The 24745-nt window shown below is 34.6% G+C and overlaps 2 protein-coding genes across 2 annotated transcripts; one reads left to right on the plus strand and one right to left on the minus strand.

Moving 5' to 3' along the window:
* Window positions 1-1708: 1708 nt before the first annotated feature.
* LOC134236095 (DNA repair protein RAD51 homolog 4-like) lies at window positions 1709-5654 on the plus strand. The gene is made up of 9 exons (XM_062718277.1): window positions 1709-1852; window positions 2297-2415; window positions 3093-3174; window positions 3722-3847; window positions 4229-4330; window positions 4462-4552; window positions 4774-4844; window positions 5222-5365; window positions 5582-5654. Exons 1-9 carry the CDS (start codon window positions 1709-1711, stop codon window positions 5639-5641), a joined length of 939 nt encoding a protein of 312 aa, XP_062574261.1. The 3' UTR covers window positions 5642-5654.
* Window positions 5655-9300: 3646 nt separating this feature from the next.
* Window positions 9301-9747, minus strand: LOC134236069 (uncharacterized). The gene has a single exon (XM_062718246.1). It carries the CDS (start codon window positions 9745-9747, stop codon window positions 9301-9303), a length of 447 nt encoding a protein of 148 aa, XP_062574230.1.
* Window positions 9748-24745: the final 14998 nt, after the last annotated feature.

Below are 24745 nucleotides of genomic sequence, written 5' to 3' on the forward strand. Positions count from 1 at the left end.
ATGAGCACATGAGATTAAATTATTCATTTAGAATTCCATTCAAAGTTTTTAATACTATGCATGCAGTGAATCAATTATTTTACAAATAAAAAATTCTGAAAACACGGTTAATTCAAATGAAATAGGCCTTTAATTGTCACCAAATGTGTTCTTGTAAGTAAAAGTTCTATTTAATGACATACAATCGAGCAAAAACGCAGTTTCTTGGTATCGGTCGCGGAAGACGAACTACTGCTGTATATGCAACAATGTCGGGGTAAAACTGTAGATGGACATGTCATCAGTCTCCAAAAAATTCCTAGAGATGCAGAGAAGAAAATATGGCTGCAGCATGCTAGATTAATTCGTAAAAACTAAAAATTCTTACATTTGTTCTGCACATTTTGTAAATAGTGATGATCCGTCTGCAGAACATCCACTACCGAAAATTTGTTTTTTATTTTATTTATATTTTTTTAATTTATTTTTTTTTTAAATAGGCCTATTCGAATATGCATCAGCATTTTATCAGTAATTTGTTTCTTTTCTGTTTTTTGTAAGGAGGGGGGGGGGCTCACACAGCGCCTTATTATACTACTATACAGATTAATACAAATCCAGAAAGAGACAATGAGTGGGCAATTTAAAAAAAATACGAATCAGTTAAGATTTCTTTTTATTCACAAACACAATAACATTTTTCCATATGACAGAGGCATTACACCATGAACATGTTTACATCAAGAACGTCCGCGGAAGTGACTTTATTTAAAGCGCATGCGTATTAAACACAGTAAAAGAGTTCCCTTCAGGGGAAATAACTCACCTTTTGAAAATGGGGAATAGAAAAGAAAAGAGCACGATAGAGTACTTCAGAGTACTATAGAAAAAAGTGTATATGTAAAATATAATTAGACTGTTTATTTATGTAAATACAACATGATTAAAGAGTTTTATAAAATGATATTGCAACATTTGTCCCAAATATTTATATTTTTGTATATAACGATATTTTGACAAGGAAGAGCAAGATTCATGATTCAGTGCATTAAAGGTTATTATATTATCATAATTAACACCCCGATCTCGATTACTATTTTGTTTTAGACTTATTAATTAATTTCAACTAAATTTTATTTATCAAAAATTAAATTATAATTGCATTACATAAAATTTAATATTTTACACATCTCAGGCCCGTAGCAATTGTTTCAAAAGTGTGTGTGGAGGGAGGGAGGCTTCCAAAAAAATTGACCAGCAATAAATATACACATAAAACCTTAATGATATAGGAATTTGTCTGTGGTTGAACTTATGGGGCAACAAGCATATAAAGGAAACTTAACCGTAGTAAAATACTATACTCGGATAAATGGGGGGGGGGGGGTCCCTGCATTCCATGGGCCCGTCTCTGGATCTCACCTTCCCTTTATGCTACAATAACTAATCCTTTCTGATTCGGCTACAAGAATACCACTTCTTAAAATGCATTAATTATGCTTTTATAACTATGAGATTACATGTATATTGAAAGTGATGTGAATCTTTTAAAAAGATGTGTAGTAGTAGTAAGATATTTGTATGCTAGAGTTCTTAAACAGAATCCGTAAATTATTGCAAAATTTCAAAATCAACTAAGTTTTTTTGGTCTTAGTCGGGCACCAGGACTATACCGGAATTCGATTTTCCAACCGAACGTGACAAAACTAATTTGGCGCCAAAAAACAAAATGTCTGCCATTCGCAAGAATCTATGTTCGCACATAACAGAAGATGTTGCTGGTAAACTTAAATCAGCAGGTATTAAAACAGTTGTGGATTTTGTAAGAATGGACATGGAACATATTGCTCAAGAGACTACGATACCGTATAAGGCATGTACCTCTACATTGTACGTTATGTGCCAGATACATGTGTGATATGATGTAGATCTATGATTGAGTTATAAAACACTAACTTTTCATCAAAATTATGCATTTAATGATTTACAAAACTTTTTGATATAATATACATGTTTATCATTGCATTGTAAAATATCGTATTATAATGAACATTTTGTTCAACCGTTGCTCGATGTCATATGCACTCCCCATCCTAATTGTTAAAAAAATGCATCTACTATACTTAGAATATATGTTTATAGTAAAGTAAATGTATAATTATTTTTTTTACATGCTTATGCTAAATACAGTGTAACACATCCTGCCCATTAGTGTTAAGTGGTAACATTTATTGGGTACATTTTATAGCTTAATAATAATTAATATATTGTTGCTTTAACATGTTTAAGTTTCTTATAATTGATATTTTGTTTACAGGATCTTGTAGTCATCAGAAGACTTCTACTGGCCCAGTTTTCTACATTCCCAGTAAATTGTGCAGACTTCTATCAGACAGCCATTGCCTCATCATCCATCATACCAACACCAGTTAATAAGTAATTTATAGGCTATCAAATCGTGATATATTGTATCAACATGACAAAATATGCTCATTGCTGATGTATGTAAAAAAAAAAAAAGAAAAACACATTGGCACCTGTTGAATGTGTGAGGTATAAGTTTTTACAAAATGAGCATACTAAGTGTGTCTTATGCTAATTGTGACCAAAATTTAGTGTAACTGTATGCTTAAAATTAAAAACAAAAAAATTGTCAAAACATACAGGCAGTGTCCCCAGGGATTAAGGTAGATTTCTGATGTGTTATATTCTATTTGATAATTTAATTGGAGAAGAGAAAAATGCGGCATACCATACCTGGATTCATCCCTCAAAGACCCTAACCCAGGCTCATCCCTGGCAGGCCTCTCACCTGTCATTAAATGATAGGGGAGAGGAGAAAAATGCAGTGGACCAGACCAGGATTCGAACCTGAATCTCTGGTCAGGTGCCCTACCGACTGAGCTATCTGGCCACCAGGAATTGAACACGGCTGACTGCCACAATAAGATATTTTAGAATCTTAATTGAAATATGTGGTGTAGACATGCATTTCACTCAGAAAATTTTCTTCATATAGTTGAATGAGTTTCTTAACATTTTTGTGAGTTATATGGTCTGTTAAAAAAGACGTTTGTTTTATTTTGAAAACTTCATTGTCGATTTCATTTTAGGTTAAATGAATTGCTGGAAGGTGGACTGTACTCGTCAGAAATTACAGAGGTAGCTGGAGAAATATCGTCAGGTAAAACACAGGTAAGACAGGGCACTGAATAACACACAAACTGTATTTTATATTGTGATACATTTACATTACAATACATACTAGGTATATTTGTGATTATACACATGTGCATTTTGAAAGAATAAAAAATATGTATAAAATGCTGTGCCGTGGTCAAAATTGGCAGCCGCTATGATTGAATAGGGGAATGACTATACATTTATATTTTCTAATTTGTTATTTGCAACCGTTAATGCAGAGCCAGTAAAATAGATATTTACAACCGTTAAATTAGCAGAAATGGTCGCAAATACCAAAAAAGACGATAGTTATTCTCTTCTTATTGCAATTTATGCATTTGTTCAACGTTCACTTCTTATTTTGTTAGTTTTGCAACATGAAATATGTCACTGGGTGTTGTGTTTTTGTTTTGCAGTAAATTGTGACGTCAAAATCAAAAGCTTTCACTTTCATAATTGATCATTCTGATGCCTCAAACACCAGTAAATTGACCAATCAAAATGTGTTTTATAAATGCCATTGATTTACATTAAGGAAATAAACAAATTTGTCTCCTAGTTTTGCCTGAGTTGCTGTGTTTCCGCGGTGAGTACAGCGAAGCAGAATATTGTGTACATTGACACGTGTGGCGGGTTCTCTGCGGACAGACTTGCAGGAATCGCTGAGGTTCAGTACGGAGAGGAAGTAAGAGTATTACCTTCTAAATTCACAAGCTTATATCATTGTTATCGCTTCTCCACAACATTGAAAGGCATGCTTTCAGAATGTATAGAATGATTTTTCATTTGAAAGAAAAATTTTGTTTACTAGTTTCACACACTGAACTCGGCATGATTATAGTTATAACTGTGTAGCCTAATATTTTGAAGTTTTTTAGCAGTTTGTGATAACCACTATATTTTTTATTATATCATTGACAGAAACAGAATACAAAATTATATAACCATATCACTTTACTATTGTAAAGTTACATGTACACATATTAGATTTTAATATCTTTTAGCTATTTAATGTACTGACATAAGTTTGTTTTAGGCTTGTTATTTGGTTGTAATGTTTTTAAAGCAGTTAGAGCATATCCTGCAGTCAGTGAAAGTTGTGGAGGCACATGACATATTTCAACTTATGTCAGCATTGGAAACAGTCAAGGAAAATATGATTAAAAAGGTAGTATTTTTTTTTCCATTTTCCAATTCATGAGCCAGAAAATAAAAATAATGAATTTGTGATGAATTGTTAAAGCTACTGTACCATTTGATGTCAGGTAAACATTGTTATACATGTACTTGATTACACAGGATGACCCATTTTATGATCTGGTCAAGCTGATCATTGTGGACAGTGTTACAGCAGTTATCTACCCCTCCCTGGGTGGACAGCAGATGGATGGTAAGAGATATATATCGAAAATTATAGATAAACATCAGTACTTTATACCTCTATACAACATAATGTTCTTTAAGTCCGAAAAACATGCATTAGTGTATAGAAAAGGATCTTTAAAAAATCTTTGAGACAAAATTAACTGTTTTAAGTTTGTCTTTAGTTTATGATGTATGTACATTTCAATCACTATTCTCACTTAAAATTTTTCTGATAATTCTTTTCAGGACATGGTCTTATGGTTCAGCTCTCTCTGAAAATCAAGCGTTTGGCTGCAGACTTCAGCTTAGCTGTACTGGTATGCTCTTTTCCAACAACCACAAAAAATCTTTTTTAATAAGTATTAAATGTAACATCACCATGTTGGCTTACAGTCAACAAATCAAATGAAAGTGGAATGAATTACATGTAAAACATAAAAGCTACTCATATACGGCATGCAAGACAAATGCACACATTTAATTCTGTACATTATTAATTTTATCAAATATTCTTTAATTCGAACAACTAAATATGCTTTTAGAGGAGGTGTTCAAAAGTGATAAAAGCAAAACCGATCCTTAAGAAAATCACCATTAAGGTGGAATTAACCGATTGTCTTTCCATTGTTTTTGGAGTGTTTTTTTTTTTCCTTATAATATCGATGACATCTAATTTTCTTCTTCCTTTATTCAGATTGTTAACAATGTAACAGGGGATGGAAAAGTCAGCCTGGGTAAGACTTGGTCACATGTCCCCCACAATAGACTGCTCCTCTCACTTGCCAGGGACCAGAAACCAAATGTTAGAGAGGTGGTGTTGGTGAAAAGTTCAAAGTCGGTAAGATATCTACTATGCATTTAATTAAATTAAATAAATAAGATTAATTATTTTATCTCAGCAGAATACATGTATAAAGAAATATGAAAATTCAGAATATTTGAATTTCAACCCTTCAAATGAATATTCAAATATTCACTGACATTCCTACTGCATATTGCATGTTTATTGTTTATTGCATGTGATGATTTCAACTGAATCTAATGTTTTTGACAGGCAACAGGTGGGAAGATCATGTTAGAAATTACAGAAAAGGGGACTGAAGACATTAAATGAACCTCTTTTTAACCCACTGCACCTCTCTCTGCATCCTTAAGCAGGACAGTTGTGGATGCCAAGCTGCCAGAGTCTCGCCTCATCAAAGAGCTCAATTATAGTGAAGTTTCCCTGCTTTTCTAAGAAGGAAAGAAAGAGAGGATTGATTTTCAGCCTCCTTATATGGACAGAATTGGTCAATTATTTCCTTGCAACACTTACATTATATTGACTGTACTCTTCTTTTTGGAAGTGCTTCATTAAGAGATCTGTCAATCTCCTCATACACATATATTAACATTTTTTCAATACAGTGTACCTGCTTCCTATCTGTCTTAGCATTCAAGATAATGTTCATTTATACATGTATCTTCAAACTTGAGTAATTCTTAAATATTGGATACTCAATTTGAGCATAGATATTTCTGTCATAATAGTGTTATGATGAATTTCTTATAGCAGGAAATATAATGCATAAATCTGAAAATCTATTGAAATTATAAGTAATGAAAACAAGAATTGTAGGTCACGATGACCTACTTTTGACATTTTATGGCTATATTTAAGTATCTTGGGTATTTATTAGCTTAGTATCATCAAACTTTGCGAGTCAATGCATCTTTGGTGTTTGGAGAGTGACGACCAAAAAGTAGGTCAAGGTGACCTACTTTTGACATTTTATGGCTTTATTAGCTCTTCTGAGCCAAAGGCTCAAAGAGCTAATGCTATGGCCATTTGTGCGGTGTGCGTCGTGCGGTGTGCGTTAACTTTTTAGAATATGGGCCATAACTCAAGAACCCCTTGGCCAATCATTGTCAAATTTGTTACAGGGTATCCTTAGCCCAAGGGCTACCATTTATACTAAAACTAGGGTTGGGACCCTAAAACAAGGGGAGATAATCAGGAAAATAAAACCAAAAGTACTGGTTGCTAAAAAATCTTCTTCTCCAGAACCACTAGGCAGATTTTCACCAAACTTACATACAAGGGTCGGGATATGTTGAAGATTAAAAATTGTTCAAGGCATGACCCTGGGGCAAAGGGCGTGGTCTCAAGGTCACTTCAAAGTTGACCAAAATTTACACTTAATAAAAATATTGATATTTTGCTTACTATAAAGACTAGGATCACCAAATCTTGTAAGTTGATGCATCTTAGGACTTCACATCATGTTAACCCAAAAGTAGGTCACGGTGAACTTTTAAAATTTTGCTGGCATTTGTTTTCAAATTGATTTGGAGGCATATTTTGGACACTTTAAGGCCTATGATCATCAAACTTTGTCAGTTGATGCATCTTGGGTCCTCAAACAACGGCAACTTAAAAGTAGATCACCATGACCTACTCTTTAAACTTAATGACTAATCCTTTCTAAAACATTGAATCCCATTATTTCAGACACTGAGAGGTTTAGATTCATCAAATCTTGTAAGTTGATGCATCCTGGGACCTTAAAACATATTTATGAAAAAGTAGGTCACTGTGACCTACTTTTTGAATTTTGTAGGCATTTGTTTTCAAATTGATTTGGAGGCATATTTTGGACACTTTAAGGCCTATGTTCATCAAACTTTGTCAGTTGATGCATCTTGGGTCCTCGAAAAACGTCAACTTAAAAGTAGATCACCATGACCTACTTTTGAAACTTTATGACTAATCCTTTCTAAAACATTGAATCCCATTATTTCAGACACTGAGAGGTTTAGAATCATCAAATCTTGTAAGTTGATGCATCCTGGGACCTTAAAACATATTTATGAAAAAGTAGGTCACTGTGACCTACTTTTTGAATTTTGCAGGCATTTGTTTTCAAATTGTTTAAAAGGCATATTTTGATTACCTTCAGACCTAGGATCATCAAACTTTGTCAGTAGATGCATCTTGGGACTTTGAAAAATGTTGACCAAAATGTAGGTCATGATGACCTACTTTCGACATTTTATGGCTATATTTAAGTATCTTAGGTATTTATTGGCTTAGAATCATCAAACTTTGTGATTCAATGCATCTTGGGTTTTCGGAGAGTGATGACCAAAAAGTAGGCCACCGTGACCTACTTTTGACATTTTATGGCTTTATATAGGTATCTCCCATACTTATTGGCTTAGAATCATCAAACTTTGTCCATTGATGCATCTTGGGTTTTCGGAAATTGTAGATCAAAAAATAGGTCACGGTGACCTACTTTTGACATTTTGTGGCTATATTTAAGTATCTATGGTACTTATTGACGTAAAATCATCAAATTTTGTCAATCAAAAAGTAGGTCACTGTGACCTACTTTTGACATTTTATGGTTATATTTAAGTATCTCAGGCACTTATTGGCTTAGAATCATCAAACTATGTCAGTTGAGGCATCTTGGATTTCTGAGATTGTTGACAGAAAAATAGGTCACGATGACCTACTTTTGACATTTTATGGCTATATTTAAGTATCTCAGGCACTTATTAACTTAGAATTATCAAACTTTGTCAGTTGAGGCATCTTGGGTTTTCAGAAAAATGTCTATCAAAAAATAGGTGCAGTGACCTACTTTTGAATATCTCAGATACTTATTAGCTTAGAATCATCCAATTTTGTAAATTTAGGCATCTTGGGTTTTGGGTGAACATTGACTAAAAAGTAGGTCACAGTGACCTACTTTTGACATTTGATGGCTATAATCAATTATATCTGGTTTTTATTGGCTCGGAATCATCAAATTTTGTCAGTTGAGTCATCTTAGGGTATCGGAGAATGTTGACCAAGATGTAGGTCATGGTGTCCTACTTTTGAATATCTCAGGTACTTTATGGCTTAGAATCATCAAACTTTGTCAGTTTAGGCATACTGGGTTTTTGGAGAATGTCGACCAAAAATAGGTCACCATGACCTACTTTTGACATTTGATGGCTATATTTAATTATATCTGTACTTATTGGCTTGGAATCATCAAACTTTGTCAGTTGAGGCATCTCAGGGTATCAGAGAATGTCGACCAAGAAGTAGGACACAATGACCTCCTTTTGAATATCTCAGGTACTTATTGGCTTAGGATCATCAAACTTTGTCAATATATCTTGAGTCCTCAGACAATTTCAATCAAAAGGTAGGTCACTGTGACCTGCTTATGGTATTTTATAATTATATTATAATATGTTCAGTCTTAACTGGCTAAATATTATCAAACTTTGTCAGTTGATGCATTTTGGGTCTTATGATACTAATAGAGTTTGAGGCTTCTAATAGAAGTGATAGATTGTACAATTTATCAGAAGAGCGATTCAAGGCCCATGGGCCTCTTGTTTAAGTATCTCTGGTACTTATTGACCTAGAATCATCAATTTTGTCAGTTGATGCATTTTAGGTTTTCAAAGATTGTCGACCAAAAAGTAGGTCACAGTGACCTACTTTTGAATATCTCAGGTACGTATTAGCTTAGAAACATCAAATTTTGTCAGTTTAGGCACCTTGGGTTTTTGGAGAACTTCTCACCAAAAAGTAGGTCACTCTAACCTACTTTTGACATTTTATGCTATATTTAATTATATCTGGTACTTATTGGCTCGGAATCATCATACTTTGTCAGTTGAGGCGTCTTATGGTTTCATGGAATGTCAACCAAGAAGTAGGTCACTGTGACCTACTTTTGAATATCTCGGGTATGTATTGGCTTAAAATCATCAAACTTTGTCAGTTTAGGCATCTTGGGTTTTTGGAGAACGTCGACCGGTAAAGGCACCATACAATCCCATGTCTCTTTGGTTGCCCATGTGGGAATGATACCAATTAATACCACTAAAACGAGGCTGAAACGTATAGTTAAAAGACTGTCCTGGTAAAATGGGACATTGGGTCACAAAAGCTACTCCATCCATGGCAGCCGAGCCAAGCTGGTCTATTCCATGCCAGTGAATGGTGACGCCTTTGTTTACCAAGTTGTTTTTGACTATGATGGTGATCGTCTGATTCTGGTAGAGAAAGATTGAAGGTCCTGGCATAGTTCCATTCACGGTAATGAGCGGTCTTGTGGTATTCCACCCATCAGCAGTTATTACTTTCATTATATCAACAGGCTCTCCTCCGACTACTGGATACAATGATCTATTTTTGGCATAGATCAGTCCCGTAGACGGATCAATCATTGTAAACGCGTTTTCAACTATTAGAGACGTCATACAGGAAGCGTTATTCTCACAGACGAATCCTTCAATGGAGATAGGTATTACCAGAATGAGAAACAGTGGGTGCGAATTCTGTAAAGAAACATAATACTAGTACTTATCCATAACATGTATTATATCTGGGATAATTTTCATAAATGCATAAACCAAATACTATATATAATATGTATTTTTAAATTATGTCATTGTCCATTCGAACTTGATGCAAATTTTGATGAAACTAAACAATGAGAAAGATTAGAGGAAAAGGGAAAATAAAGTTTGGACTAATAAAAAATAAAACTGTACATTAACATATTAATGACATTTACCCAATCAAATATTAGAAGTAATGGACTTATCCTGCAAAGACAATACTATTGTTTCTAGAACGCTCTTTCATGGTATTAAGATGCAGATGTAGGCCCCTAGGATTTTTTCTGAGTAAAAGACATTCGATTTTTTTTTTTTTACTAGTAATTGACAATTAGTGACTTGAAATAATTGCTTGAATGATAAATGTGTTTTCAGAATTTAGTTGTGGTGTTCTTCACACACACACACACCCTCACACACACACACACACACCCTCACTCACTCACACACACACCCTCCCTCTGTCGCACACCCTTACGGCGAATTTCTTTCAAATTTGATTCAGAAGTATAGGTTTGAACTTTGTAGTAAAAGCTTGATAAAAATGTAAATAAATATGATAAATGCAACTTCTGTTGAATTTACCTTTTCCAAAAAGGAATAATAAATATATCTGAAATTTTTTAGACAAATTACATGTAAATACATTGAGAAGATTATAAATTGATGTCTAAAAAAATAAGTGATTTATACATACTTACCATGCTTAAGAACATTATCCAAAGAAATTACCAACCTTTTCTATGCGTACTAACAAAAGTTAGGTTATAAAGAATTCGGCTGAAGTTCAATTATTTAAATAAATATTTGATACACATCCTAGTTTCTTAGAAAATAAAAGTAAAATACCCGCCACATTACGCACCATTAAACGTACTCCAGTACTTAAATGATTAAAATCTAAGAAAAGGATTTACAGATTAACACATACATGTATATCTCTTCTAAATTATAATTGCATATTTTAAGAGACTATGAATGCGTAATGTTAGAGAAAAAATCAATTGTACTTTTTTTTAACTAACATATTTGATGAAAGAACAAGATGTGTATGTGGAACACTAATTTCCCCGTATGGCAGCTTATGGCGTACGTCAAAGTCCAAGATCAAAATCAAGATCAAAATTGATGGTACCCAATGCGAGGTCTTGTCACAAGGAATATACTTGTGGAGTTTTAAAGACCTAGTACTAACTGTTCAAAACTTATGGCTAAAGTTAAAGTACTGTTTTTAAAAAGTGGGACAACCTCTAAGATAAAGGTCAAAAGGTAAAAAAAATTACGCAATTAAAAGGCATTTTCAACATGTGAAATATGAAATCCTTAGCACCAATTGTCTTATTAATTAAATTTCATTCACTGTGTAATGTGTACAGATGTACGCGTCAGTTACACTTTGGGGTACCCAGCTCTTATCCGCAACTCCTCCTATACCACTGAAAAAAATTAATGATACTTTCAGATTCTTTACCAGGGTATTTCATAATGCCATTGTGCACCTTTTACTTAACTTCTAGATCTGACACTTATTCCTGGTCCCCCAGAGCAAAACACGGACTTTGCCAAAATAACCATATGAGGGGGGGGGGGGGGGGTATCATTTAGTGAGCTCAGTGGTCACAGTACCTCTAGTTTATTTATTGTACGAAGTTGGATTTTTGTAGAACTACAAAGATTCTTACTCATTATTTTCATATGTCCAAAAAATATCCTGTTCAAAATCAGGTCACATCGACATTTTATCTATTAATCAACAAGGTAGGTCCTTCTCCACATATTTCACGAACCAATGATTGCAATTACATACCGGGGGTATATATATCAAGGTAGAGTTTACGGAATCAACAGGATGTCCATTATAATGTTTAAATCCTACAAGTGCATCAGAACCCATGCAGTGAAAGTTGCATCAATTCAAGAATTCAACTTATAAGAACGAATTGATCATACTAGTAAATTGGAGAAATCTGCTAAAATGATCTAATTTTTAGATAGGTTTTAAAAAAAATTACAGAAATGGGTTAAAAAAAAATTTGGAAAATCCGTATGTATTTTATATTTCATTGCTTCGCATTTGTTGCAACAGAAATTATAACTGGAAATACACAACAAAAGTCACACGATGGAGTGGCTGATCAGCAGGTCCAGTGATAAATTTAATGGACAAGCTTCATTTAAACATACTGATAAGTTTCAAAACTATATGAGGCGCCGTTTTGGTATTTAAAGACCTATAGCCTTGGGAACCGTTGTTATTTCATAAATAATTTGAATAGGTAATATCAGTTATTCGAATAAGTGATATCACGTATTTGATTTGAATTGGTTATTCGAATAGGTGATATCACGTATTTGATTTGAATTGGTATGTCACCTTTTCGAAAAAAGTGATATCACTTATTCGAATAGGTGATATCATCTATTCAAATTATTTATGAAATAACAACGGCTCCCAAGGCTATAGGTTTTTAAATCTCATTATACCCCCACTTGAAAAGCGTGAGGGTATATAGTAATCGGGATGTCCGTCCGTCCGTCTTTCACTCTTTTGGGTACTCATCTTTTATCCGCAACTCCTCTTATACCACTGAATGAAATTTAATGAGACTTTTACAGAATCTTTATTACATAATGCAATTGTGACCTCCTATTTTAATTTTTGATCCGGCACATCTTTTGGGTGTCCCATAATAAAACATGGATACTACCATTATATTCATAAGGGAGGCTGGGGGTATCATTCAGTGGGCTCATTGCTCACAGTACCTATAGCTAACTGTCCCTTTCATTTTATAACTCGATCATCGTTCTTGAAGTCACAATGAATATTACAGCGTCGCATTTAGTTTTATGAGTGAGTGGCTCAAATCAGTTCTTTAATCCACTGAGTTTGTCTATAGCATAGACAAAACCAGGGACATTAGCAACTGGAATACCACATACAAGCACTCCCTATTACAGACTGTGACTTGAGTGCATCAACAATGCACACACCTCTCTTGGTGGGCCATGCTCATCATATTCAACTAAAAAAAGAAGAATAAGAATGAACTTACCATCTTCTAAATAGGTACTGCTGGCCAGTATACTTCCATCGGTGTTGTTTGTTTGTTGGCTTTGGTCACAGCCAAGATTGAGTACAAGTCACAGTCTAAAGATTTATGAGTGAGTGGCTCAAATCAGTTCTTTGATCCAATAGACAAAACCAGGGACATTAGCAACTGGAATACCACATACAAGCACTCCCTATTGCAGACTGTGACTTGAGTGCATCAACAATGCACACACCTCTCTTGGTGGGCCATGCTCATCATATTCAACTAAAAATAGAAGAATAAAAATAAATTTACCATCTTCCAAATAGGTACTGTTGGCAAGTATACTTCATTCGATGTTGTTTGTTTGTTGGCTTCTATCACAGCCAAGATTGAGTACAAGTCACAGTCTGAAGATTTATGAGTGAGTGGCTCAAATCAGTTCTTTAATCCACTGGGTTTGTCTATAGCATAGACAAAACCAGGGACATTAGCAACTGGAATACCACATAGAAGCACTTCCTATTGCAGACTGTGGCACTCCCTATTGCAGACTGTGAATTGAGTGCATCAGCAATGCACACACCTCTCTTGGTGGGCCATGCTCATCACATTCAACTAAAAATAGAAGAATAAGAATGAACTTACCATCTTCTAAATAGGTACTGCTGGCCAGTATACTTCCATCGGTGTTGTTTGTTTGTTGGCTTCTATCACAGCCAAGATTGAGTACAAGTCACAGTCTAAAGATTTATGAGTGAGTGGCTCAAATCAGTTCTTTAATCCACTGGGTTTGTCTATAGCATAGACAAAACCAGGGACATTAGCAACTGGAATACCACATACAAGCACTCCCTATTGCAGATTGTGACTTGTGTGCATCAACAATGCACACACCTCTCTTGGTGAGCCATGCTCATCATATTCAACTAAAAATAGAAGAATAAAAATGAACTTACCATCTTCTAAATAGGTACTGTTGGCAAGTATACTTCATTCGGTGTTGTTAGTTTGTTGGCTTCTATCACAGCCAAGATTGAGTACAAGTCACAGTCTGAAGTTTTATGAGTGAGTGGCTCAAATCAGTTCTTCAATCCACTGGATTTGTCTATAGCATAGACAAAACCAGGGACATTAGCAACTGCTTTACCACGTACACGCACTGCCTATTGCAGATTGTGACTTGAGAGCATCAACAATGCACACACTTTTCTTGGTGGGCCATGCTCATCATATTCAACTGAAAATAGAAGAATAAAAATGAACTTACCATCTTCTCAATAGGTACTGCTGGCCAGTATTCTTTAATCTGGGGTGTTGGTTTGTTGGCTTCTATCACAGCCAAGATTAAGTACAAGTCACAGTCTAAAGATTTATGAGTGAGTGGCTCAAATCAGTTCTTTAATCCACTGGGTTTGTCTATAGCATAGACAAAACCAGGGACATTAGCAACTGGAATACCACATACAAGCACTTCCTATTGCAGACTGTGGCACTCCTTATTGCAGACTGTGAATTGAGTGCATCAGCAATGCACACACCTCTCTTGGTGGGCCATGCTCATCACATTCAACTAAAAATAGAAGAATAAGAATGAACTTACCATCTTCTAAATAGGTACTGCTGGCCAGTATACTTTCATCGGTGTTGTTTGTTTGTTGGCTTCTATCACAGCCAAGATTGAGTACAAGTCAAAGTCTAAAGATTTATGAGTGAGTGGCTCAAATCAGTTCTTTAATCCACTGGGTTTGTCTATAGCATAGACAAAACCAGGGGCATTAGCAACTGGAATACCACATACAAGCACTCCCTATTGCAGATTGTGATTTGAGTGCATCAACAATGCACACACCTCTCTTGGTGGGCCATGCTCATCATGTTCAACTAAAAATAGAAGAATAAAAAAAAAACTAACCATCTTCCAAATAGGTACTGCTGGCCAGTATTCTTCAATCTGGGGTGTTGGTTTGTTGGCTTCTTTCACAGCCAAGATTAAGTACAAGTCACAGTCTAAAGATTTATGAGTGAGTGGCTCAAATCAGTTCTTTAATCCACTGGGTTTGTCTATAGCATAGACAAAACCAGGGACATTAGCAACTGGAATACCACATACAAGCACTTCCTATTGCAGACTGTGGCACTCCCTATTGCAGACTGTGATTTAATAGGGACATTAGCAACTGGAATACCACATACAAGCACTCCCTATTGCAGATTGTGACTTGAGTGCATCAACAATGCACACACCTCTCTTGGTGGGCCATGCTCATCATATTCAACTAAAAATAGAAAAATAAAAATAAACTTATCATCTTCTAAATAGATACTGTTGGCCAGTATACTTCAATCGTTGTTGTTTGTTTGTTGGCTTCTATCACAGCCAAGATTGAGTACAATTTACAGTCTGAAGATTTATGAGTGAGTGGCTCAAATCAGTTCTTTAATCCACTGGGTTTGTCTATAGCATAGACAAAACCAGGGACATTAGCAACTGGAATATCACATACAAGCACTCCCTATTGCAGACTGTGACTTGAGTGCATCAACAATGCACACACCTCTCTTCGTGGGCCATGCTCATCACATTCAACTAAAAATAGAAGAATAAAAATAAACTTACCATCTTCCAAATGGGTACTGTTGGCCAGTATACTTCAATCGGTGTTGTTTGTTTGTTGGCTTCTATCACAGCCAAGATTGAGTACAAGTCACAGTCTAAAGATTTATGAGTGAGGGGCTCAAATCAGTTCTTTGATCCACTGGGTTTGTCCATAGCATAGACAAAACCAGGGATATTAGCAACTGGAATATCACATACAAGCACTCCCTATTGCAGATTGTGACTTGTGTGCATCAACAATGCACACACCTCTCTTGGTGGGCCATGCTCATCATATTCAACTAAAAATAGAAGAATAAAAATAAACTTACCATCTTCTAAATGGGTACTGTTGGCCAGTATACTTCAATCGGTGTTGTTTGTTTGTTGGCTTCTATCACAGCCAAGATTGAGTACAAGTCACAGTCTGAAGATTTATGAGTGAGTGGCTCATATCAGTTCTTTAATCCACTGGGTTTGTCCATAGCATAGACAAAACCAGGGACATTAGCAACTGGAATACAAAATGCAAGCACTCCTTATTGCAGACTGTGACTTGAGTGCATCAACAATGCACACATCTCTCTTGGTGGGCCATGCTCATCATACAGTCATTCCCGTATAATTCATACAATTACCAAGTCCATTGTATTGAAAAACGAATTTAAGAGCAGTGATATAATTTTGTGTTTGATTGATAAAGTAAACATCCTTTGTTAATAAAATGAAATTTTACACGTAAATCTTTCTTCGTTTTGTTTTTATGGCCATTCCAACTCACCACATGCAAGAACTCCGTAACGGAGGTTATAACTCAGTTAAAGCAGCTGTAAAGTTATTAAAATCTTTGTTCATGTTTTAATTTTTATTGAACTTCGAAGCTTTATCAATATACAGCTAAATTATAACAGAAGAAATTCTGAACTGCAAAGATAAAAAATATTGACTAAATATGTGTAAATCCAGATAACAGAATTTTTGGACAATAAAATAACCACTATTTTCCAGTAGGAATATTGCCAAGCAATCAGAATATTACATTACTTGACCACTTGATTTGAAAAATGAAAGGATATATCTTTAGAATGAAAGACCTTTTATGATTATAAAATTGACCACTTTTCAAAGAAAAGTTGATATACAAATTGCTCCAAAATTGTAACGGAGGTTACACAAACTCATTTTGGAGATTAAGAGATAAAAATACTTTGTAAAACGTGTCAAACACACTTTGAAAATAATGTATTTACACAATTAAGAGTAAAACTAAACTGTTTTCCCCTCTTTTTTAAAGCAATTTACCAAAAAGTGTGTTTCGTTACGGAGGTTATTATGAATATTTAAAGAAAAGAGTAAAGCGAATTTTAGACTTCCTATCAGCTTTACAAACTTATGTCGCTCAGCATTACTAAGGGTCAATCAACTTACTCAAATATTTATTAATATGTTACTGTCTTTTTTAACTGCAAATTTGAAAGTGAAGATTTAAACTTCTATAACCTCCGTTACAAATTCGTTTCGAAGAATCGGTGTGAATGCGTTTACCTAATGGTGAATTTAAATAAGAATAATTGGAAAACATACTTTATTTGTAAAGAAAGGATAAAAATATTTGTTTTAACGTTTTTTAGGCAAATACATTTATTTAAAAAAAAAAACCAAATAATTTTAACCTCCGTTACGAAATACCTTAATGAACCCTGTAATAATGAAGTGATTTATTGAATCATTGTGAAGTAACTGTCACCATGGTCACACATAAGCATAATTTTGTAAGAAAACTTATTTAATATATCAGAATATGTGAAAAATTCACTAAAAGACACGAAAATTCACTTTTTGCAGAAAAACCCAACCTCCGTAACATCGCTGGTTTTACGTACAAAAGAGCATAATTTCACTGTATACCGCTGATAGTTCACATAAGGGTGACCTTTTTATGCCCATACGCATTACGGAATATTAGACATTTACAAAACGAAAAAGAAACACTATAATTATTATTTGTAATATGCAAAAACATCTAAGTTAAGGCCATTTTTACCACAACATTTTCAAAAATACCTTTATTTTATGCTTTAAACTCATTATGATTCTTATATTCCATTTTGTTGTCAACTTAAAGAGTAAACTTCTAGCATTATCTGGTAGATTTAAACACCTGAAATATTGCACACGTCAGATTTTGTTGATTTTCTGTTACGCAGGTTAGAGGTTACGGAGGTTAGAACCATCAATAATATCTTTATTTCTGAATTGTTGTTTAACTTTCCTTACATTTGTTTTTTGTTTACTAGACATACCCATTGGTGTCAATCAACTGCCTTGAAATAGTACTTCACATAGCCTCCGTTTCTTCACAATCACTGTCACGTAGGTTAGGTTCTTATATGCGACATTATAAAAAATCCGTATTTTTAAAAATTTTGAACACGGATTTATTAATTTGCTTAAAAAAGGATTCTGTGCTAAAGTTTTAATATATATTAGACACAAAAACATAGTTTTAGCTCTACTAACGATATATTGTATTATCTTAAAAACTATTCAAACACTGTTACGGTAGGTTAGGTGAAATTTGGCGACAGCGATGATCAAGGTCTGTTTAAAAAATTGTTATTCATTTACCAATTAAAGTTTCATTTATATGATTTTGACATGTTTCTTCATTAATTAAAACAATTTTTGTTTGTTTAGAACAAAATGCGACCAGGTTATGCACATTTAACCAGCAAGGTATACGTTGGCGACATCGCCTTTTACACGATTCCGGACTTCCTTTTGTGTAAATACTCGGAGAAAAAATATAAAAAAATATAACAGCTAATATTATTTTGTGTGGCAAAATATGTTAACATAAAGGGTCAAGGAATAATTTGAATATCAGTAACCATAGCTTTGAAATGTATTGAAATGTATTGGCGACATAGCGTTTTTTCATTTGTATGAATTATACGGGAATGACTGCATATTCAGCTAAAAATGGAAAAAATACAAGATCACTAATAATCAGACAATAAAATAAACTTCAGTCGTGTACTGCTGGCATGTATTCTGCAATCGGTTTTGTTTCTTGGCTTCTCTATCACAGTCAAGATTGAGTACAAATCAAAGTCTGAAATTTTATGGGTGAATGCCTCAAATTAGGTTTTAATTCACTGGGTTTGTCTAAAGCATATACAAAACCAGGGACATTAGCAACTTTTACCACGTACTGGCACTTGTGACTTGGGATATATGAATCATATTCAACTTCATCTTCCAATTGATGAATTGTGTGTACTGCAAGTATGGGCAAAACCAGGGACATTAGAAGCTGTTACCTTTTTTTGTTTAATTTACCCTTGCAATGGAAAATATCTTTTTTTAAAGCACTTTGGACTATCTGAACATTTTGAAATGTCATTTTAGCAGTGATATTTTAGCCCAGTAATTTCATTGCTTGATTTTCATACGAAAAAATAAACCATTTTTCAAATTCAAATTCAGCTAATACTAGTAGTATGTGTTATAAACGAAAAACAGATCAAAAATTATTCTAGAGGGTAACGTGGTATGGATTATTTTCGCTTCAGGTGAAGAAGTTCGGGCAATTAAATTGTGTTTATTATGTATATGGCAATGCATAAATAATGATATTTTGATTATTTCCATTTTTATTTTGTCTAAAAATTATAAACATAAGATACAAACATTGAAATAAAACGCATTAAGATCCCCAAACCTGTTGTTCTCTTTTATATTTCTATTTTTTAACCTCCCCTTCTTTCCGTGCATCCAAAGCCTTTGCGGCCTATAACTCGAGTGAAGTCATGGTAACAGTATCCGGGTTATTTCCACAATTAACGTTCGGAGCGGACACTGTGTAAAAATCCGGAATCTTAAGAGAAGTTTTAGGTCATGTCTCAAACATCGAATAATGTATCGAATGTTAAATAATTATAATCAATTACTAGTAAATATATACAAACAGCAGATTAATTTTCAATATCTTTGCCTTGTAAAATGCAAGCAAATTAACAGAGTAGCGGAAACTGATAGTTCAACATGTTCAATAAATGTTCCTCTTCTTTACATATAGGCCTAGTTTTTGTCGAACCTGATACATAGTAAATCTGCATGTTGACTTACTTATCTTCCTTTTTTGTGCATGAAAATTTTGTATGCCCGACAAGCACAGCTCTACTGCTCATGTATCATGCATCGCTCCATGGATGTTGCAGTATGTTTTGATAACCAATGAATTATAACAATTATAACAAGTTATGGGTTTGTATTATGATTTCGGAAAATAAAATACATTTATAAATAAAGTTTGCCCCAACACTAAACATGTTTGTATGGACCAAACCTGTCTGGATCTTCCCTTTCTTGTGTATTTTGCGATTTTCTATCTCTGCTCCTTTACACCGTCCGCACACTTTCGCGCTCCGTAACTCTTTGTTGACAATAGAATCTACTTCATTGGTAACCGATTCTCCTTCGGAATAAACTCTGTCATTTTCACACGCAAATGAACCAATATTTCCGAGTATTTTCGAATGCCTCCTTCATAGACGAGTTATGTCCCTTGGTTTGATTTTTTTTTTTATTGAAAGGCCTAAAGTACGCAAGTTGGACTCTTTCAAGGAATTTACTTTTGTGAAAAAGCAAAAAAAAAAAACGTAATAAAACTAAATATATCAAAATTAAATGAAATAAAGTAATAAAAAAACCCGGATTTTTAGGATTGCCGGTAATTTATAATCTTGGTAGAATTATATTAGCTTGGATTTATCAATAAATTAACTTTGTTGTAAAGCATCACGCTGATAAGCAATAACCCCCCCCCCCCCTCCTCTTTTATTGCCCTCCTTTTCAGTAAACAATATCTTATAAATAATGTGTAAGCAGCTTCAAATGTATTATAAGATTAATGCAAAACATCAAATTGACTTCAATAAAATTATGAATAAGCTTTTCAATTGATTTTTCCAAGCTAGATAGAATTTAAATAAGCATAGAATTTTTAAACTAGAAAAAGATAAGATTTTTCTTCACAAAAAAGGACCCGAGACTTTATTTTGAATATATACATAAACTATGGTACATTAATAATAAGATCCCTGGCACCTGTTGAAAAAAAGGTTTAAAATATTCCACGTATCCATTTAATTTAAACACTGAGGTCTTTGCCTCGAGATGATTTTTTTTTCACAATTTCGATATTTTATGTGCCAGGAAAAACTGGTACGTAAAATATCACAAAACGCGTAAAAAAGCCCTGAAACGTCAGATGAACTCTGTGCAGCACTGCAAGTCTTGGTGAATGCCAGAGAAATAAATACAAAATATACTGAACAGTGAAAAAAAATACCATTGTGTCGTAGGTAGCTACACAAGTATCCCTGTCGACCGGTCACACCCGCCGTGTGCTTCTTGTCATGATCGGGAAATAACGGAAAAATCCGTAGACAATTCAGTCTGGAATTACTGACCTAACAATAGTGTGAAAATAAATGTCCTAACAAAAGTGTGAAAAACGTTTGCCAGCATTTGAAATAATGATAGATTGTATATACTGAAAAGATCATCGCATCTCCTAGAACTTGATAAATAATGATTTTAAAAATGAAACCTTTGATGTCCTTGTTTCATTAACTTGTTTGTCAGAAGCATCCTTCGTTTTAGAAATCGTTCATACGATAGTGCTCGCTAGCTCTTAAACGTGAGGCGTAAAATCAAAATGCAGTTGATAAGGAACTAAGAGAATAAGTTGGCGACAGAAAAGTTGAAATCATCATGGTTGTTCTTAGACGTGTTAGATTACCGTTAATTTTTTAAATAAAATATCCAAATATGAAACTGATATGTTACATATGTTTTTAAATTTATTATATATGTTTTTTTTTAATTTAGCTTGTATCAAATTCAGACAATCATTCTGCAATGTCATTAACTTGGTGTTTGTAGGGTTTTAAAAAATCGACCACTATGGCTAGGGTCTCAGATGAGTTTGCTTTTGATAACAAAGTCAAGAAAATATCATACATAATTCTTGTATTACGTAAAAAAAAAAACCCCACTTCTGACATCATTTTAATGTATTCCTTCCAATTAATTGAATTAAGATCAAGTAAACTTTGATAATTAAAATTCTACAATGCTACTAAGGAGTTTAAGGTAGAGACTAGATATGTACTATTTGTTTGGTATTCGTTTAGTGAATTATTATATTTATTTGGACAAATAAGTTGTTCGGACAAAGTGTATTTGTTTGACTGAATCGGTTAATTATTCAAAGTAGATTGTAATGATATTATTGTTGAGGGAGAAATTTCTCTGTTTATGATTTTAATAGATGAATGTGTTCGCTCTAATGTAATCAAGCAAATGTCCATGCCCCATGAGTAGACAATCTCATTAATTCATGAATCTCACTGGATTTATGCCCAACATTCTTTTCCAGTGTATACTTTTTATATTTCCATAGAGGTATGTAATTACTGTATACGGGGAAATTTTCGCCCCGTTTTATTTTCGCCCCTTTCGCCTTACCTTTGGTTAGGCGAATTTAAAACGGAGGGAATTTAAAGAATACGGGACAATTTTTCTTAAACAGAAATGTGACTGGACGAACTTAAGACGGGGCAAAATTGTTTGCAAGTTTAAAAGGCCGAAAATACAGCGGGCGAAAACAAGAGGCCCATTGATCACATCGCTCACGTGAGTAACTTTGACCATTCTGTCATTTAACAAATTTCCCCCTTTGTTATACCTATCTTGACCTTGACAATCCTCAAGGGTCATGATTCGAACAATTTAGAATCTACACTACGCCAGGATGTTTCCACATAAGTTTAAGCTTTTTTAGTCCAGTTGTTCCAAGAAGATTTTTCAAGTTTTTTCCTATATATTTCAATGTAAAACTTGGATTCCCTATTATTGCCCCGTCCTTCCCCCTGGGGTCATGATTTGAACAATTTAGAATATATACTACCCAAAGATACTTCCACATAAGTTTCATCTTTTCTGAACCAGTGGTTCTTGAGAAGATATTTTAAGTTTTTGGCCACTTTGATTCCATACTGTTGCCCCGCCTTACCCCCGGGGGGTCATGATTTGAATAATTTAGAATCAACACTACCTAAGGATAGTTCCACATAAGTTTCAGCTTTTCTGTAGCAGTGGTTCTTTAAAACAAGATTTTTAAATTTTTTTCATATATATTACTATGTCAAACGTGGATTCACTATTGTGGCCCCACCCTACCCCCTGTGGTCATGATTTGAACAATTGATTTAGAATCTACACTACCCAAAAATGCTTCCATTTAAGTTTCAGCTTTTCTGGCCCAGTGGTTCTTCAGAATATTTTTTAATGACCCTACCCTATTTTTGTATTTTCTTGATTACCTCCCCTTGGAAGGGAATTTTGCCCTTTATTTTTACAATTTAAATTTCCCTTCACCCAAGCATACTTTGTACCAAGTTTGGTTAAAACTGGCACAGTGATTCTTGAGAAGAAGTTGAAAATGTGAAAAATTTACAGATGGACGGACAACAGGTGATCAGACAAGAGGCCCATGGGCCACATCGCTCACCTGAGAATCTTTTGTCATATTGTTCTTTACCAGATTCCCCCCTTGTAATACATATTGTGGCCCCGCCCTTCCCCTGGGGGTCATGATTTGAACAATTTAGAATATACACTACACCAGGGTGCTTCCACATCAGTTTCAGCTTTTCTGGACCAGTAGTTCTTATGCGAAGAAGATTTTCAAAGATTTTCCTATATATTTCTATGTAAAACATTGATGCCCCATTGTGGCCCCGCCCTACCCCCGGGGGTCATGATTTGAAAATTTTAGAATCTACACTGCCCCAAGGTGCCTTAAAATCAGTTTCAGCTTTTCTGGCCCAGTGGTTCTTGAGAAGAAGATTTTCAAAGATTTTTCCTAAATATTTCTATGTAAAACTTTGATTCACCATTGTGGCCCCGCCTAACCCCCGGGGGTCATGATTTGAACAATTTAGAATCTACACTACTCCACAATGCTTCCACATGAATTTCAGCTTTTCTGGACCAGTGGTTCTTGAGAAGAAGATTTTCAAAGATTTTTCCTATAAATTTCTATATTAAAACTTTTATTCCCCATTGTGGCCCCGCCCAACACCCAGGGGTCATGATTTGAACAATTAAGAATCTACACTACCCCACAATGCTTCCACATCAGTTTCAGCTTTTCTGGCCCTGTGGTTCTTGAGAAGAAGATTTTCAAAGATTTTTCCTAAATATTTCTATGTAAAACTTTTATTCCCCATTGTGGCCCCGCCTAACCCCCGGGGGTCATGATTTGAACAATTAAGAATCTACACTACCCCACAATGCTTCCACATCAGTTTCAGCTTTTCTGGCCCAGTGGTTCTTGAGAAGAAGATTTTCAAAGATTTTTCCTAAATATTTCTATGTAAAACTTTGATTCACCATTGTGGCCCCGCCTAACCCCCGGGGGTCATGATTTGAACAATTTAGAATCTACACTACTCCACAATGCTTCCACATGAATTTCAGCTTTTCTGGACCAGTGGTTCTTGAGAAGAAGATTTTCAAAGATTTTTTCCATATATTTCTATGTAAAACTTTGATTCCCCATTGTGGCCCCGCCCTACCCCGGGGGTCATGATTTGAACAATTTAGAATCTACACTACCCCACAATGCTTCCACATCAGTTTCAGCTTTTCTGGCCCAGTGGTTCTTGAGAAGAAGATTTTCAAAGATTTTTCCTAAATATTTCTATGTAAAACTTTTATTCCCCATTGTGGCCCCGCCTAACCCCCGGGGGTCAAGATTTGAACAATTAAGAATCTACACTACCCCACAATGCTTCCACATCAGTTTCAGCTTTTCTGGCCCAGTGGTTCTTGAGAAGAAGATTTTCAAAGATTTTTTCTATATATTTCTATGTAAAACTTTTATTCCCCATTGTGGCCCCACCCAACCCCCAGGGGTCATGATTTGAACAATTAAGAATCTACACTACCCCACACTGCTTCTACATGAGTTTCAGCTTTTCTGGCCCAGTGGTTCTTGAGAAGAAGATTTTCAAAGATTTTTCCTATATATTTCTATGTAAAACTTTTATTCCCCATTGTGGCCCCGCCCAACCCCCAGGGGTCATGATTTGAACAATTTAGAATCTACACTACC

The sequence above is a fragment of the Saccostrea cucullata genome, unplaced genomic scaffold, assembly GCF_032062105.1.
Source record: "Saccostrea cucullata isolate Sc308-1 unplaced genomic scaffold, CSIRO_AGI_Scuc_v1 ctg525, whole genome shotgun sequence".
NCBI lineage: Eukaryota > Metazoa > Mollusca > Bivalvia > Ostreida > Ostreidae > Saccostrea > Saccostrea cuccullata.

Coding starts and splice junctions, on each gene's coding strand:
- LOC134236095 (XM_062718277.1), top strand. CDS start 1,709: ATGTCTGCCATTCGCAAGAATCTATGTTCGCACATAACAGAAGATGTT. Junction 1,853..2,296: donor AGACTACGATACCGTATAAG/GCATGTACCTCT, acceptor TTTTGTTTACAG/GATCTTGTAGTCATCAGAAG. Junction 3,175..3,721: donor TATCGTCAGGTAAAACACAG/GTAAGACAGGGC, acceptor TTTGTCTCCTAG/TTTTGCCTGAGTTGCTGTGT.
- LOC134236069 (XM_062718246.1), bottom strand. CDS start 9,747: ATGATTGATCCGTCTACGGGACTGATCTATGCCAAAAATAGATCATTG.